Raw genomic sequence first — 16,814 nt, 5'->3', positions numbered from 1 at the left:
CAGTTTGAAATGAACTTTACCATTGAGTTTGGAAATGTAGCCCATAATCTGCAGAGGGATCATTGAATTTATGGCGATTAGATGTGACTAATTATGTTTGGGGTAGCTCAAGCTAGAGCAGTTTTAAACCATTCGAATAAAGGGCATTGCTTGGGAACTTTCCAAGTAACCTAATCCAAGTTGGATTCCAGTAGTTCAGGTTCCAAAGTGGCATTCACAGTAGTCTCTAGGCTAAGGAGTGTTCTGGCTTTCCATTAATTTTTTTCTTTTTTTTGAGCTGACAAATATTCCACCATAGGCTACAACGAGACACTTGTATTGGCATAAATAAAATATCAGGCTTAAAAGCAATGACGGCTCTTCGTAGGAACACTTTCAGCTCTTTCAAAAGCTTTATCATTAGATCATGAGGTAATGTAAGTTCCAAATAGGCCTTCACATTTGTTGGGTTGTTATCTCTTTCACTAGGCCTATAGGCTACACACTACCTGCTCAACCGGATCTAAACCTGTACTGACTGACGAGCTTACACCTACACGTCTTCTGTGTGTGTGTGTGTGTGTGTGTGTGTGTGTGTGTGTGTGTGTGTGTGTGTGTGTGTGTGCGTGTGTGTGTGTGTGTGCGCGTGTGTATGGTGCTAGAGATTCAACATGGGAATCAAGGCTGCTCTCCCCAAATATGAGCTGTACCTCTACACAGCGGTGCTGTACATGGCCCTGCTGTGGGCCGGGAGCTGGATATTTGAAGCCTCTAGTGGTGAGTGGTCCATGAGCTGCACTTTGAACAGAGGAAGCCATTACAGTGAAATTACAGTGTCCTGACAACAAATGACTACTTTATTGATTTGTACTATCGTTGTATTTGTTGTGAGCCTGTATTGAATTGTGTTTTGTTTGGAGTGTTTTGTGTGTGTGTGTGTGTGTGTGTGTGTGTGTGTGTGTGTGTGTGTGTGTGTGTGTGTCTGTGTGTGCATGTGTGCATGCTTGCTTGCATGTGTGTGTGTTGTTTATGTATTGTGTTTGCATTGTATGTTGCAACACAAGTTGCCTCTCTGAGGACATTAGAGTTTTCTAACTAGATAGATGTGATTGATCCCCCAGGGGGAAATATGACGTCTCAGCAGTTGAAAATTACAGAAAGGTCCGGAAGGAAAGAAACAGTAGATACAGAGTAATGAAAAAGGCACCAAATAAGAGGTTGGTAGTATTAAAAGAGGGATAACAGGGACTATATACATCCATACAGTATGTACAGTAACTACAGTATAGAATGGAATAAGATATATATGTACCTACATCCATTCAGTCAGTATAAATATACATACATACATACATACATACATCCAGTCTATATCTAGTAATACACTCCATGACACACTCCAAACGCTCAGGCAATGTTATATAGTGATGATGGCTGATGGTCTGAACCGCTTCGTATTCCACCTGGATGGGATGAGCCTGTGGCTGAAACTACTCCCCATCTGCCACAGCTCGCCATTGAGGGGATGGGAGGGCTTGTCTAGGATAGACTTCAGCTTGTCCCTCATCCTCCTCTCTGCCACAGTCTCCAGGCTGTCCAGTTGTTGCCCCACGATGGAGCCAGTCCTCCTCACCAGCTTGTTCAGCTTGTTTGACTCCCCAGACTTGATGCTGCTTCCCCAGCAGGAGACTGCAAATAACAGTGTGCTGCTACCACAGACTGGTAGAACATCCTCAGTAGTCTGCTACACACGTCGAAGGCCCTGAGCCTCCTGAGGAAGAACAGTCTGCTCTGTCCTTTCCTGTAGAGGGCCTCAGTATTGTCAGTCCAGTCCAATTTGTTGTTCAGGTGCACCCCCAGGAAGTTGTATGAGTCCACCATCTCAACTACCTCCCTCTTGATGGTGATGGGGGTTGGAGGCCTCCTGTTCCTTCTGAAGTCCACCACCAGCTCCTTGGTCTTGCTGATGTTGAGTTGGAGCTGGTTCTCTTCAGATCATTCAGCAAATCTCCCGACCACGTCCCATTACTCCTCCTCATCGTCTGCCCTGATGCAGCCCACGATGGAGAAGTCGTCCGAGAACATCTGGAGGTGGCACGCTCCAGGGTTGTGGTTGAAGTCGGAGGTGTAGAGGGTGAACATGAAGGGAGACAGGACTGTTCCTTGGGGGGCGCCCGGGTTGCTAATCACCACGTCGGCCAGGCAGCCCTGCAGACGGACATACTGCTACATGGTTTGTTGTTAGGGAAGCAGTGTACCTTCTTAGTGGGTATGATGCATTCCTTGCAGAACTGGAGGTAGTGTGTCGTGCAGTGGCAGAGACCGTCCACGTCCTCCTCGTTGTCCTCTGTGAACAGGCCCCAGTCCGTGGACAGGAGACAGTCCTGTAGGTTCTCCACAGCCTCTCTCGTCCACCCGTCCACAGTCCTAATGCTCCACGGTTCTGGGCTGGCTCCTAGCTGCCAGAACTGCATTACACTCATTGTCTTAAAGTCATTAGCGTGTGCTTGATTTGCACTTATCTTATTAAAAGAATGACCTTCAAAGTATTCTGAGATGAATCTTCATATGATTAGGGCTAGATTGTTATAACTGGCCTAATTAGAGCCAGACATCCAGCTCATCATAGCCTTTTGTGAGCCTGAGGATGTTTATTTGTGTGCCTAGTGGGAGAATGTGACTCAGCAGCAAACAAAGCCAGCCTAGCTTTCCCTATCAGTCTGCTGTCATTTTATGATTGTGTTGATATTTTAATGTGCAGTAGAGTCAGTCAGTGTCATTACGCATTGATCTGTTATGTTATCTGTGCGGATGCGTAGAAGCCATTATGCATCTTCCAGTCCGCGCTGTCAGGCTGTGGAACAGGGTTCTATTGTCTGTCAGTGTTCTGTTTATCTGTGGTACTCCCAGTCCTTCACCCTCTCACTCCTGCCATGCCCTTGTTAACAATGACCGGGTCGTGGATGGACACTGCAGAGGTAATCTTCAGTCAGACTGTCAGTCAGGCATGGTGGGTCATGCATTTGCCTACTGTGCTCCACATATTCAGTCAAGCCACGGCGAAGCAATGCAACTCTGGCTGGTTTCACGGCTAAGAGCTCTCTCATACTGGCCCTCAGAACCTGATATCCCCCGAGATGGCAGAGTGTAATCGGGAGAACCTGCAGAAAGGCTGTGTCTGCGAACCTGGGAACCTCAGTTAGTGGGAATATACAGTAGGCTTATTTGAAAACTGATTCCAGCTGACAATATCAGTTTCCCATGTAAATTATATACTTATAGTTACTGCTTCTTGTTATTCATGTTTCAGTATCGGGGAGGGCTTTTCCCATCCTGCATGGAATATTTCCGACTAATCATTTTAGCGCCATGCTGATAATCTCCAGTAGATAGGCTAACAGCTTTGCAAGTGTAGAATTTGTGCTGTAATAATGAAACGCTTTGTGATAAGTCTATTATGTCATCTTTCTGGTTTGCTTTCCTGTCACAATTCATCCTCGGATCATTGCTTTAAACTCATCCCTTTTGAATGTTTTGTTAATATTATTTGACTTCAGATTAGGGATGGGCACAGAACAGCATGTACTGTAAATGAAAAACAGACAAATACAGTTTGCTCAAAAGTGTCCAGATGTTTTCAGAACCTATCTGTTCATGTCCATGTCTATTGTCCAGTAAATTAATATTTTGTGATTTCCAGAGAATTTGAACAGGAAGGCGTTCAAACAGACAGTGAAGCCAGGATGGCACTACTTTGGCAGGAAAATGGCAAGTTTCATTAGTAACGAACTTCAGATTGACCTTTTCTCTATTCCATCTAGATTGAAACCATTTTCTCACGTATGTACAGTATGTACAGTATGCTGTAACTGGCCGATTTCATGAATTCATCCATTTGTGATTTTCTGATCCCACAGGACGTGTCTGATTTTGAATGGGTGATGTGGTTCTCAACATTCCGCAATCACATCCTGTTTGCCCTCTCCGGTCATGTGATCTTTGCCAAGATTTGCTCCCTGCTACTTCCCAAGGTGTGTGTGTGTGTGTGTGTGTGTGTGTGTGTGTGTGTGTGTGTGTGTGTGTGTGTGAATCAGAATCAGAATCTATTTTGTTGCCAGGTAGGTTTTTACACACACTAGGAACTTGTTCTGGTCAGGTTGGTGCAGAACACTGATGGACAGAGAACGCTAGACAGGGTACAAGGACTAGACTGGACAGTGCAAAATACAAAACAAAACAAAACAAAATACACAATACAAAATGGTGTGCACTGTGTGTACAGTGTGTGTGTGTGTGTGTGTGTGTGCGTGCGCGATGTACAGTACAATCAGAGGTCATGTGCAAGTTGTGCAACAGAGACAAAGTCGGGTGTGTGTGTGTGTGTGTGTGGAGGGGGGGACACGGGCCTGTGCCTTTCACAAAGACACGGGTGTGTGTCTTTGTGAAAATGACATGCAACAATAGTATGCAATGTCCAGGTGCTCATTCTGACATGAGGCATGGGACTGGACTGTCCGCTCTGTGATTAACATGGCTGATCTACTGTATTCCTCATCAATTCTTAAGAAATGATGTTTTGAAAGGAAACATGTTTAACAAAAGATTTTGTATGACAACAGTCGACAGTTCAAAATGTCTGTAGATGTTGAAAATGTGTTTTGGAAGTGTGTTAATGTATTGATTGTGTATCGATTTGTGTTTGACTGATTGTGTTCTTATGTTGTTTTGTGCTTCCAATGAAGATTGGTATTGATGGATGTAAGGTAACATATTGACACCTAACATATTCCATAAACAACCTGTCAGCCAGACATTTCATCCTAACCATCATACATCTGTATTCACCCAGTTTGCACTGTAGCCTACAGTATGTCATCATCATTGTTCATAACATCTTGTCACTTGCATCCATGCATGTTGTGCAATGATAAGGCACCTGAATATAGTAGACAGATAATCTGATCATATCTGTATCAGATGATGAATTTTGGACATTACAATATGATAAGGTTGGGTTGACATTAGCTCCTCCTCTCCCACAGCACAGGTCCTTGATCTTCGGTTTTTACGGCGCCATGGCCGTCCTGGTCACCATGGGCTGGACCTACATGGGCCTGGTGATGTCACACTGCGTCCTACTCTACACCGTGTCCCTGGTCAAGAGGAAATGGATCTGCTTCGTGGCAGGCCTCACCAGCCTAGCCACCTTCAAGCTGGAGCCCTTCAATAACTGGCAGGTCCGTTGTGTAGCTTAAAGGTACCCAACGAAACGTGAATCAAAACAATCCGTTCTTTGTTTATTTTCGAAATTCCGCGATTATATGGTTCCTTGTAGTCTAATAAACATGTTTAATCACTTGAATGTCTTTCCTACCTTGTAATATCTTTGCAAAATTATATTTAGCTAATGTTTTGAAAACAACAAAGATGTGTGAAACGTCACTATTATGTGCTCCGCGCAATGACGTAGTACGTGATTTTCGGGGACCACCTTCTCAAATTTTCTTTAGAGCGCATACTAGTGGTCAAAAACTACATTGGGTACCTTTAAAGAACCCCGCGGTTCTACAGTTCATGCCGAGTGCTGTGGGCTACAATGATCTTTTGAGGAGCGTTGCAGATCCTGCAGGTCATTGATGATTAAGTAACAAATGAGATACTATTTAGGAATGAGATACTCTTAGAGTAATTACACTTACAGTATTTAACGTTAATTCATATTTCATGACAATACCGACAGTTCTCTGAACAGTCATCTGTGTTCCTGAATATGTCTGCAGTGTTGTACACACAGACATACACCAGTCCTGGGCTCAGATCCCCTTCCCCTCACACTAACCCGGGTCCGTATCCTTTTCCTACACCCTGCCTATCCCAACCCCTGCCTCTATCTGGGCCCAGGCACATTCACGCACACACAGACATACACCAGTGTTTGCCATGTCTCTCCTATGATGTTTTTAGCCTCTCTTACTTTGAAAATGTCATTTAATGTAATTTATTGCTTTATAAATATTCTTAGCCATTAGACAAACAAACGTCTTGTTGAGAGAGGTCAGGGAAGAATTTTTATAGCTCACTTTTATGGCCCCCGGGTGATTACTGTTTTTTTGCTTCCCTCTGGAATATGTAGGGGTGGGTCGTATGCCCACCTCCCTTGTTCTCTGTAAAGCGCATTATGTTGCCTCTGGGTATGAAATGCACTATACAAATAAAGCTTTGATTGATTGATTGATTGATTGATTGGTACCTTTTGTGAGATCACGCTCACGGTTCTATCTGGAACCCCCCCCCCCCCAGGAAGGGCTGGTGACCGGCTCCTTCGACCTGCAGGACGTCCTGTTCTACGGCGGCTGTGGGTTCACCATCATGCGCTGCATGAGCTTCGCCCTGGAGAACTGTGAGAAGAAGGACGGCAACTACTCGTTCTGTGACCTGCTCAAGTACAACTTCTACCTCCCCTTCTTCTTCTTTGGTCCCATCATGACGTTCGATCGGTTTCACGCTCAGGTGAGTAGAGGTGTGACTTTGTGTTGAAGTCTGGGAGGTAGATTTTAGGGGTGTGTGTGTGGGGGTGGAGGGGTCAAATGGTTGTTTTTGAGCTGTGAATTTTGAGACGGAAATACTAGGCTACATCCAAACGTACCAGATGATTGGTATTTGGTAATAAGCCCCAAACGGTAGAGGTGAGTGAGTGAACCTGATATAGCTCCAATTTGTTTTTGTTGTACAGTACATTACTCCAACTGCAATGCCGCTTTGCTTGTATAATAGCACCTTCCCTGCCCAACCACTACTCTCTCTCTCTCTCTCTCTCTCTCTCTCTCTGTCTCTCTGTTGTGCGCCGTGACAACCAAATCAAATGAAAATGCCAGGCAACACTTGTTTTATTTTAGCCTCGGGGCTAGAGTCAGCAGAGGTCAGAGGGGACTTGAACAGACGCGTAGCTCCAGTCTGTGTTTGATGTAGCTAAGATTCGTTACTCTGCAACGAGCTCCCCCAGGTTTACTTGTACTGTAGCACACATTTCAAATTCTCTCCATTGACGCCTCTCCTTGCCTGGAGGCAACTCTCTCTCCTAGCCTCCTCTCAGTTGATTTGTTCACATCCATTGATTTCTGTAATGTATGTTTCACATTGAAAATAAAAGGTTTAATAGTTGCTCCATTTTTAATAATACCCCCCAGGCCAACAACCCTAACCTGACACGTAAGGAGAGGGAGGTGTGGAACATCACCACCCAGGCCTTGGTGCACCTCGGAGCCATTCTGGTGGTGGACATCTTGTTCCACTACCTCTATATCCTGACCATCCCTACGGACATGAAGCTGGTCAAGCAGCTGTCTGACTGGTCTCTGGGTCAGTGAGTGTTCACCAGTCAAACTCCTACCGAGCACATAAAAAAGCACCGTGGTGATAATCGGTCGGAACTATGCATGCTGTTACAAGACCCTGTTTGTGTGTGTGTGTGTGTGTGTGTGTGCCTTGCAGCTGGACTGGCCTACTCCAACCTGGTGTACGACTGGGTGAAAGCAGCGGTCATGTTCGGGGTCATTAACACTGTAGCTCGCCTGGACCACCTGGATCCCCCTCAGCCACCGAAGTGTATAACCATGCTCTATGTCTTCGCTGAGACGTGAGTGTTCAATCGGACTCAGCTGGGAACAGTGAGTGTGCTAGTCAGACTGGAGGGGTACATTAAAAGACCACCATTTGGCGTAGGTAAATACAGGGTGATGTCATAGTCATAGTCACTTTTATTTAAACACGCACCAAATGACACCGGTTTAGGGCTCCCTGGGCGCGGACTCTAAAGAACAGAAACACATAAAGGTGACATGGCAAGATGAGAAAGGACAACATAATAAACATGGGGGAAACCAACATTCCTAACTGCACACATTTAAGACAAACATTCATACTACATAAAAACACAACAGAAACATCTCAGTGGCCTAGTTGACGACAGTAGTGGGTTTTAAGCAGTCTTGAAAGTCTGTAGGTCAGGGGCTGACTTGATGGTCAGTGGGAGGTCGTTCCACAGCCGTGTCAACAGACTGGTTCTCTTCTGTTCTCAGGCACTTTGACCGGGGCATCAACGACTGGCTGTGCAAGTAAGTTTTTAATGACGACGCCTGCGGACAGGTTAAATATTAACATTTTAGCATCAAATCCCAGACAGGATGATGTTTTCATTATGCTTTACTGCGTCCAGACATCATCAAACTGAACTTCTTTTTGAACAGGTATGTTTATGACTACATTGGAGGAGAGCACAACAAGATCTTCAGAGAGCTCCTTGCCACCATCTGCACCTTCGCCATCACCACCCTGTGGCTTGGTCCGTGTGAGCTGGTCTACATCTGGTCTTTCTTCAACTGCTTCGGTCTGAACTTTGAGCTGTGGGTTGCCAAGTTCTTCTCCATTCCACCTTTCTCCACCATTGAGGTAAGCCGTTCAATTTCTGAATATCAATCAAACCTGGCAGCACTAAGGAAAGAAAAAGTAAATGGACTACACTTATATCGCGCTTTTCTCACCCCTAAGGGACAAAGCGCTTTACAATGGCCTCTCATTCACCCATTCACACACACTCACTCACACACCAGTGGCGGCAGAAGGCCATACAAGGCGCTAGTCTGCTCACTGGGAGCAATTGGGGGTTCAATGTCTTGCTCAGGGACACTTCGACATGTAGACTGGAGGAGGCGGGATTCGAACCCTACGATCATTGGACGACCCGCTCTACCTCCTGAGCCACAGCCGCCCCACCCCCTATCTATGGTCATGTGTCTGAGTTTTGTCTTCCTGTCTGTCTTCACGGTCTCCAGGGTGTTATGGGAGAGGCCATGTCTCGCAGGATCAGAGGGGTGTTCAATGCCGTCAACTTCTGGACCATCGTCCTCTACAACGTTCTTGCTCTCAACAGCCTGGAGTTTGCAAAACTGGTGGGCAATAGGCTGATTGTTAAAGGTACGTTTTTCACTGGACAGTAAAGAACTTGTCTTCATCTCCCAAAGCCATGTAGATAAGTCATTGTGATACATCCACGTCCACGTCCACAACCTTGACAATATCCTGAGAAACAGTAGACGGCAAATGATAGTCCAGAGCTACTCTATGCATGTTTGCATTTCCCACCTAAAGTAAACATGCACACAAGAAAGAGACGTTACAGAGAGAGAGACAGTACAATACTGTGTGGTTAAGATGTACATGTGTGCCGAAGGAAGAACTCCAACTCTACAGACCTGTTCCTGGCCAGGCGTACTGACCTGGTTCTGTCTGGTCTCCCTCTCAGGCGTACTGACCTGGTTCTGTCTGGTCTCCCTCTCAGGCGTACGGACCTGGTTCTGTGTGGTCTCCCTCTCAGGCGTACTGACCTGGTTCTGTGTGGTCTCCCTCTCAGGCGTACTGACCTGGTTCTGTCTGGTCTCACTCTCAGGCGTACTGACCTGGTTCTGTCTGGTCTCACTCTCAGGCGTACTGTCCTGGTTCTGTGTGGTCTCACTCTCAGGCGTACTGACCTGGTTCTGTGTGGTCTCACTCTCAGGCGTACTGACCTGGTTCTGTCTGGTCTCACTCTCAGGCGTACTGACCTGGTTCTGTGTGGTCTCACTCTCAGGCGTACTGACCTGGTTCTGTCTGGTCTCACTCTCAGGCGTACTGACCTGGTTCTGTCTGGTCTCACTCTCAGGCGTACTGACCTGGTTCTGTGTGGTCTCACTCTCAGGCGTACTGACCTGGTTCTGTCTGGTCTCCCTCTCAGGCGTACTGACCTGGTTCTGTCTGGTCTCCCTCTCAGGCGTACTGACCTGGTTCTGTGTGGTCTCCCTCTCAGGCGTACTGACGTGGTTCTGTGTGGTCTCTCTCCCAGGGTTCCCTCTCTCCTCGCTGTCCGTGCTGCTGGTGACCTACTGCGGGGTCCAGCTGGTGAAGGAGCGCGAGCGCCAGACAGCCCTGCGGGAGGAAGCTGAAAAGGCCGTGGAGGAGATCAAAGAGAAAACAGAGTAACGGAACGGATACAAGGAGCCTGTCTTTAAGGACACGAACAAACCGTCCCTGATCTTCCTGAACTGTCCAACAACAACAACAACAACAACAACCGTACCAGTCTTGCATTGCTTGCTGGTGTACCAGTGTATTGCTTTTGTTTGTCAAAAAAACAAGGCATTGTTTTTGACTGTGAGATGTCCTGAAGTGCAATTGCTGTAGATAATCGCCACCATGTCCTTTGGCACAAACACACCGACAGTGCATTTTATTATCATATTTTATTCTAACAAAGGAATGTTTTTTTAGAGGAGATAGGCATGCCAAATATTTTTTGCAGATATATTGCTAAAATTATTGAAGAAAATGCAGTAGTATTTAAATCAAATAGAATAATATATTGAAGAAAATGCAGTAGTATTACAATGGACAATTCTATGTTTTGTTGAATGTCTTCAATGTTTGTTTTCAATTATAAGGTGCTGCAGCTGTATGTCATTGGTCAAAATGACAACATCTTTATTCAGTTATATACAGTACTGTAATAATGATCTTTTAACTTTACATCCAAGAGTATACTTTTTGACTCGAAATAACAGTAATGTACTGTAATAATGATCTTTTAACTTTACATCCAAGAGTATAATTTTTGACTCGAAATAACAGTAATGTACTGTAATAATGATCTTTTAACTTTACATCGAAGAGTATACTTTTTGACTCGAAATAACTTGAAAGTTCTTATCTTGTTTAGTAAACACACACAAGCCACAGTAAAGACATTAGTCTTCCAGGCTATGGTCTACTGTATATTAACTGACTGTGTCATTTGAACCTCTGTCCAAAGAGAAATACAAATACTGTACTGGAGAAATAAAAAAGCTGTACTCTCAGTCCATACAGAATGGATCAATCAATTACGTTTCTATTGATCGTAAATCGAATTGAACCTTGTCCCAGCCACTGAACTGAAGGCATTCTCCAGTCAACAATACAGAGATCCTGGCTGTCCAGCTTCCATTATCTTCTCTGGGCCCCAAGAGATTAGCTGTGACATTTCTGCATATCTGTCCCCGCCCTCTGCCACATGACCCAGGCTGCAGGCATGCCACCCTGAGGCTGGGGACCTCATCACACCATGAAAGGCTCAGCGGGGAATACGCCTCAGTGACAGTCCTGTCACCGAAATCTGCTACGTGTGGCTGCTGTTGGAGAGAGTAGGGTGTACAGCCGGGTTCTCTATTACTCTCTACTGCTTCTATTCAATGCCTGTAGCCGGGTTATCAGGGATCATATCCCGTTTGTTTGGGTTGTGATCTTTGTGATCTGTCGGGATGTGGAGATGAATAAATAAACTGATTGGGGGAAAAAGCCCCTTTTTGATCTGCTGGTGCATTGTACACATTTGCATGCACATAAAGCGGGTAGGTTTATATACATTTACTCTCCTCACACTGATAAGGCACTGGACACCTCCATATTATATCAGCTCCAGAGGGATGTGAATTTAACCACAAGAGGGCCATGTTGTGCACCACACATGCGTCTTCACTCCACTATCCCCCATAGTGTGTTGGCTCAAACATGGTATCCCGCATGAGATGAATCATGAATTAAAATAGCAAGTGGCTCAGTCAGTTGATATTCTTTACTCAACTTAGATCCTCCTACTCAACTTGAGTCAGGTGGTGGGATGTTGAAAGAATAATGGGTGTTGCTTTCCAAAACTACGGGATTAGGGTGAGGTCAGGTATCAAGCGTGGTTCGTGATGTAAAATCTTGTGACTGGCGCTGTCTCATAGCCCTCGAGAAGCTTCTCCGTCCTCTCCTGTTTCGCTGGCGTTGATCTGTGCACAACTGTGTAGGCGACAACAATATGGAGGACACTTGCTCTATGCCGAATCTCTCTCTGTCAAGTTACTGTCACTAGTCCAGTCTTGTTGAGATCAGTGAGCAGGCTGAACGCTTAAGAGGACGCGTCTCCAAGGTATTAGGACTGGGACAGGCTGACTGTCAGTCAAGTAATTGAGGGAGAGCATGATGGCCGTCTCTCAGATAGTCTTTCAGCTGTTGTGGGGGGGGGGGTGACTGCTCAGTGCAAGAGTAGGGATCATCTGTCCAGTCCACCAAAATGGATTCCTCATCTTTGTGAAGTCCCTGTCTATAAATACACTCTGAGTTAAACACACTGACAGCCAGAGACAGCTGCAGAAGCTAGCCAGGCCTTCCAGAATGGACTAGCTAACCCCATTTCTCTCTCTCTCTCTTTGCGTAGCGCTGTGAATACAGGCAGTCCTGTTCTGTCGTGGGGAGTAAGTAGAGCGGCCCTCATCCTAGCCTAGTCCCTCCCATGTAATAGAACGAGGCAGAGCTGACAGGACAAAATGGCTTCCCTGACCATAGACCCGGTGGAGGAGCCACGGATGTACCAGCAGACTCTGCTCCAGGACGGGCTCTGCGACCTCCTGGAGAACGAGAAGTTTGTGGACTGCGTTCTCAAGATCCAGGACAGGGAGTTCCCCTGCCACAAGCTGGTGCTGGCCGCCAGCAGCCCCTTCTTCAAGGCCATGTTCCTCTCTGAGCTGGAGGAGAGCAAGAAGAAGGAGATCGTCCTCAAAGACGTGGAGCCCGGCGTCATGGGCATGATCCTTCGCTACATCTACACCTCCGACATTAACCTGACGGAGCAGAACGTCCAGGATATCTTCATGGTGGCGAACATGTACCAGATCCCCTCCATCTTCTCCGTGTGTGTCTCCTACCTGCAGGAGAAGCTGGTCCTGGGGAACTGCCTGGCTATTTTCAGGCTGGGTCTGCTGCTGGACTGCCCCAGGCTGGCGGTGACCGCTAGGGATTTCATCTGCGAGCGTTACCGCCTCATCGTCAGGGACCAGGACTTTCACCAGCTCGGGCCCAGCGAGCTGGCGGCCATCATCACCTCGGACGCTCTCAACGTGGACCGAGAAGAGGTGGTGTTTGAGTCTTTGATGGAGTGGGTGGGATACGACAAGGACGACCGATTGAAAGATCTGCCGGAACTCTTGCACTGCGTCCGCTTCCGTCTTCTGCCCATGGAATACTTTAAAGAGAAGGTGGAACAGCACAAGTGGATCCAGTCCAGCCCGGATATCAAGAAGGAACTGCAGCTCATCAAAGACGCCCACAGAGGGATTCTCCCCAAGGCCAAGAAGCCCGAACACAGGACGGCCGCGGCAGAGGGACAGGACGGAGAGGACGAAGAGGATGATGTCGACGAAGAGGAGGGTTTACTACCGGGTATCCTCAACGACAACCCGCGGTTCGGGATGTTTGAGACGGACCTGTTGCTGATGATCAGTGACAGGGGGACTGTGGCGTACGACCCGGTGGGGAACGAGTGCTTTGTGGCGTCCGAGTCGACGGAGATCCCCAAGAACCACTGCAGCTTGGTGACGGGGCAGAACCAGGTGTTCGTGGCGGGAGGTCTGCTGTACAACAAGGACAACAAAGACGAGCCTCTCAGCTCCTACTTCCTCCAGGTAGGCCTCTCAGCTCAGCATCGCTGTGTAGGATTGGTCAACATGACCGGTCACATGCCAGTGTGCCTCTTCTGGTTTGTAGTATGTATTATCTGATCCCCTCCTTCTATGAAATTCCTGTATATATCACTTATATATACTCAAACTGTGTGTATTTACATACTGTTATAATAGAAGCAACATAATAACATCAACGCTATGCCAAATATATAGAGCTAAACACAGGCTTGTTGTTTTTATTAGAAAATGTGAATGTTTTGTTAGAAAACTCTTTCATTTTTCTCTTCAACCCCAGTTTGACCCGGTGAGCTCTGAATGGCTGGGGATGCCCTCACTGCCCAACCCTCGCTGCCTGTTTGGCCTGACCGAAGCTGAGAACTCCATCTTTGTTGTGGGAGGGAAGGAGATGAAGGAGGGAGAGCATGTCCTCGACTCAGTCATGATCTACGACAGACAGTATGGAAGCTATTCAATATTAATGCACATTACAATCTTCAATAACGCACATTTTTTTTATCCAGATACCGGGAAACACAATTTCTTTCATTCACACGTCAGCCAACTGTAGGATAATCAGGGGACGTCTTAACTTCATTTCCATCCTGTGTGCAGATCGTTCAAATGGGGAGAGTCAGACCCTCTTCCCTACACGGTCTACGGCCACGGGACCGTGTCACACAAGGGGCTCGTCTACGTCATCGGAGGAAAGGCAGAGAGCAAGTAAGGCACATCTGTGATTCTGCTGTATACTGATGCTGTCTAAAAACAACAGAACCTTTTGTATAGAGCCCTTTGTAAAAAATAGTAGAAAACCCTCAAAAAAGTTCCTTATAGAACCGTTTTCAGGTCAGAAATAACTATTTAGGTTTTCACGCAGCACCTTATAGAGCTGAAAAAGGTTCTATTTGGAACCAAAGGGTTCTTTAAAGAACCTTTTTTCGGTATAACCTTTTTCTTCTATTGTTACAGAGGGTATAGCATTTTTGTTTCACATCAGCAACTTATCTTGTCATGCGTCTAGCCATGCTCCGTACATGTACTGCTCTTTTGTCCGGTCTAGAAAGTGCATACGGAGGGTGTGTGTCTACAACCCCACTAAGTTTGAGTGGAAGGAGCTGGCTCCTATGAAGACAGCTCGTTCTCTGTTCGGTGTCACCGTCCACAACGACCAGATCACCGTGGCGACCGGGGTCACAGACTCAGGCCTCACCAGCTCCGTGGAGGTTTACGACATCGCCAGCAACAAGTGAGACTTTGCTTCAAGTCATAGAATTAACATGTGGTTTGGTACTGGTAGCATTACTCCCACTGATAGCAATGTGACTGCTGAGAAGGTGAATCATAACCGTAAAAAAAATGTTTGATTCATAACACATGTGCATCATGTTCTGATGTCACTACATGCTGTGCCACTTGGTGTATCTTATGTTTCTCTGAGGTCACTGTTCGCTGAGGTTTGAGGTTCAACTAGTGTGTGTGTGTGTGTGTGTGTGTGTGTGTGTGTGTGTGTGTGTGTGTGTGTGTTTGTGCGTGCGTGTGTGTGCATGTGTGCATGTGTGTGTGTGTGTGTGTGTGCGTGCGTGTGTGTGTGTGTGCATGCGTGTGTGTGCGTGTGTGTGTGTGCATGCGTGTGTGTGTGTGTGTGTGTGTGTGTGTGTGTGTGTGCGTGCCCCAGGTGGTCGGAGTTCGTGGAGTTTCCCCAGGAGCGCAGCTCCCTCAGTCTGATCACTATGGGGGGCTGCCTCTACGCCGTGGGGGGCTTCGCCATGATGCCCAGCGAGGCCAGCGAGGAGCTGGCGCCCACCGAGATGAACGACATCTGGAGGTGAGGGGGCCACCGAGTACCCGTCCCAAAGGCCATGAGAATTCAACCAAACCGGGGTCAAATACTGTCAAATACAATCAAATACTTGGGGTGCATTTGGTTTATCTCAACTATTGCAATGACACAAACAAATCAGTCCCACATTAAGTACTAACTGTGAGACAAAACAAATTCTTACGCAATTGATCGATGTAATTGGCCCATGTCTGATGAAAACTTGAATCTTATGACTACTATCCTGCATCTTACTTCCTCTGTTCAGATTTGAGGAGGAGGAGAGGTGCTGGAACGGGATCTTGCGAGAGATCAGCTATGCAGCTGGATCCACCGTCCTCCCCGTTCGCCTGAACACGCTGCGTCTCACCAAGATGTAACCAATCACCATGCAGCCTAGAAACTCACGACGGGCGTAGAGAAGAAGAACCTTAACCACAAATGAGGATATGTCACTCAGATGAACTGTTTTGGGAGAAACTGATATGTAGTATTACTGTATGTGGCTGTAGATTAAGCAATGGCACTGAGGCTTCATCAGTTTCTGCTTTCCATCATGCAGTTCAAAGAGTTGACAGTAGGGGGCGGCAGATATACACAGTATAATGTACTCCACTGATATTACATGACATTACAGTCATAAAGACACTGGTGTGTTTATTTAAATACAATTTGTACATCACTTTTGTTTTTATTACACGTTGTTGTTTTGTTATTAATTGATTGCTTTATGAGGCAGAAATAAAAACTGTAGCTGATTGCTTTTCTCTTTTGGAATTTTGTATTAATTGTATTAAAGATTGTGCATAATCAGACAGTGTAAAGTACTGTAGGTGACAACTGGACAATCCTTTCACACGGTTACACTGTTCAAACAGGTGAAATAATGACAATTATCCTCTCATGGAGAAAGAGAGAAGTAGGTTTGGAGATAGTATCAGTCATGTAAGGACGCTGAACAGGTGGACAACTTGTCCTTTGTCTCAGGCTGCTATTTTGATGAACCGGGTAAAGCTTTGGATTTCATGCGAAATACTGAAATCAAATGCATCAAATTTGCTTTCTCCAATGCGTATTCATAAAGGAGATCATGTAGAGTGTATTTGATTCCCAAACTAATGAATATCAACCCTTTTAAGCCGTTCCCGCAAAACACACTTTTGGTGGCGAGACGGGTTGAGCTGAATGGACCGTCCTGTACACCCACTGAGCCTTTGCTCACAGTAGCCTACATGATGCACTCTGGCAGGTAAGGTTATACATATAATTCAGAATCTTGATCACCATTCATACATAGTTATCTTTACAAATAACAAATCGCAGCGGCCTCTGTGCCTACACCATGCACCATCAGGAAGAGGGTGCTCAATGTTGCACTTTCACAAATCACTGTGCAGCCTGTCCCGATCTAGGGTTAGGGTTACATCACTTCCTGTGAGCTGTGGTTCACCGTCTAGAGTTCACAGTGACGGGTGTGACAACCAGGGTGTCTGATCAGGATGTGG

General features: G+C 46.3%; 2 protein-coding genes across 2 annotated transcripts; both read left to right on the top strand.

The window, feature by feature from the left end:
- Positions 1-650: 650 nt before the first annotated feature.
- Positions 651-9,993, top strand: hhatla (hedgehog acyltransferase like, a; the record flags this gene model as incomplete). Its single annotated transcript, XM_084458469.1, has 12 exons — positions 651-756; positions 3,680-3,747; positions 3,897-4,010; positions 4,722-4,742; positions 5,022-5,216; positions 6,280-6,489; positions 7,167-7,338; positions 7,471-7,615; positions 8,058-8,093; positions 8,226-8,427; positions 8,811-8,952; positions 9,857-9,993. 12 exons carry the CDS (start codon positions 651-653, stop codon positions 9,991-9,993), a joined length of 1,548 nt encoding a protein of 515 aa, XP_084314595.1.
- Positions 9,994-12,356: 2,363 nt separating this feature from the next.
- LOC311325096 (kelch-like protein 40a) lies at positions 12,357-15,689 on the top strand (the record flags this gene model as incomplete). The annotated part of the gene is made up of 6 exons (XM_084457749.1): positions 12,357-13,490; positions 13,786-13,946; positions 14,103-14,210; positions 14,551-14,736; positions 15,166-15,315; positions 15,578-15,689. The coding sequence occupies 6 exons, from the start codon at positions 12,357-12,359 to the stop codon at positions 15,687-15,689; spliced, it is 1,851 nt and encodes a 616-aa protein (XP_084313875.1).
- Positions 15,690-16,814: the final 1,125 nt, after the last annotated feature.

The sequence above is a fragment of the Borostomias antarcticus genome (assembly GCF_949987555.1).
Source record: "Borostomias antarcticus genome assembly, chromosome: 24".
NCBI lineage: Eukaryota > Metazoa > Chordata > Actinopteri > Stomiiformes > Stomiidae > Borostomias > Borostomias antarcticus.
Note: the sequence above shows the minus strand (reverse complement) of the source record. Positions and strands in the feature narration are given on the sequence as shown.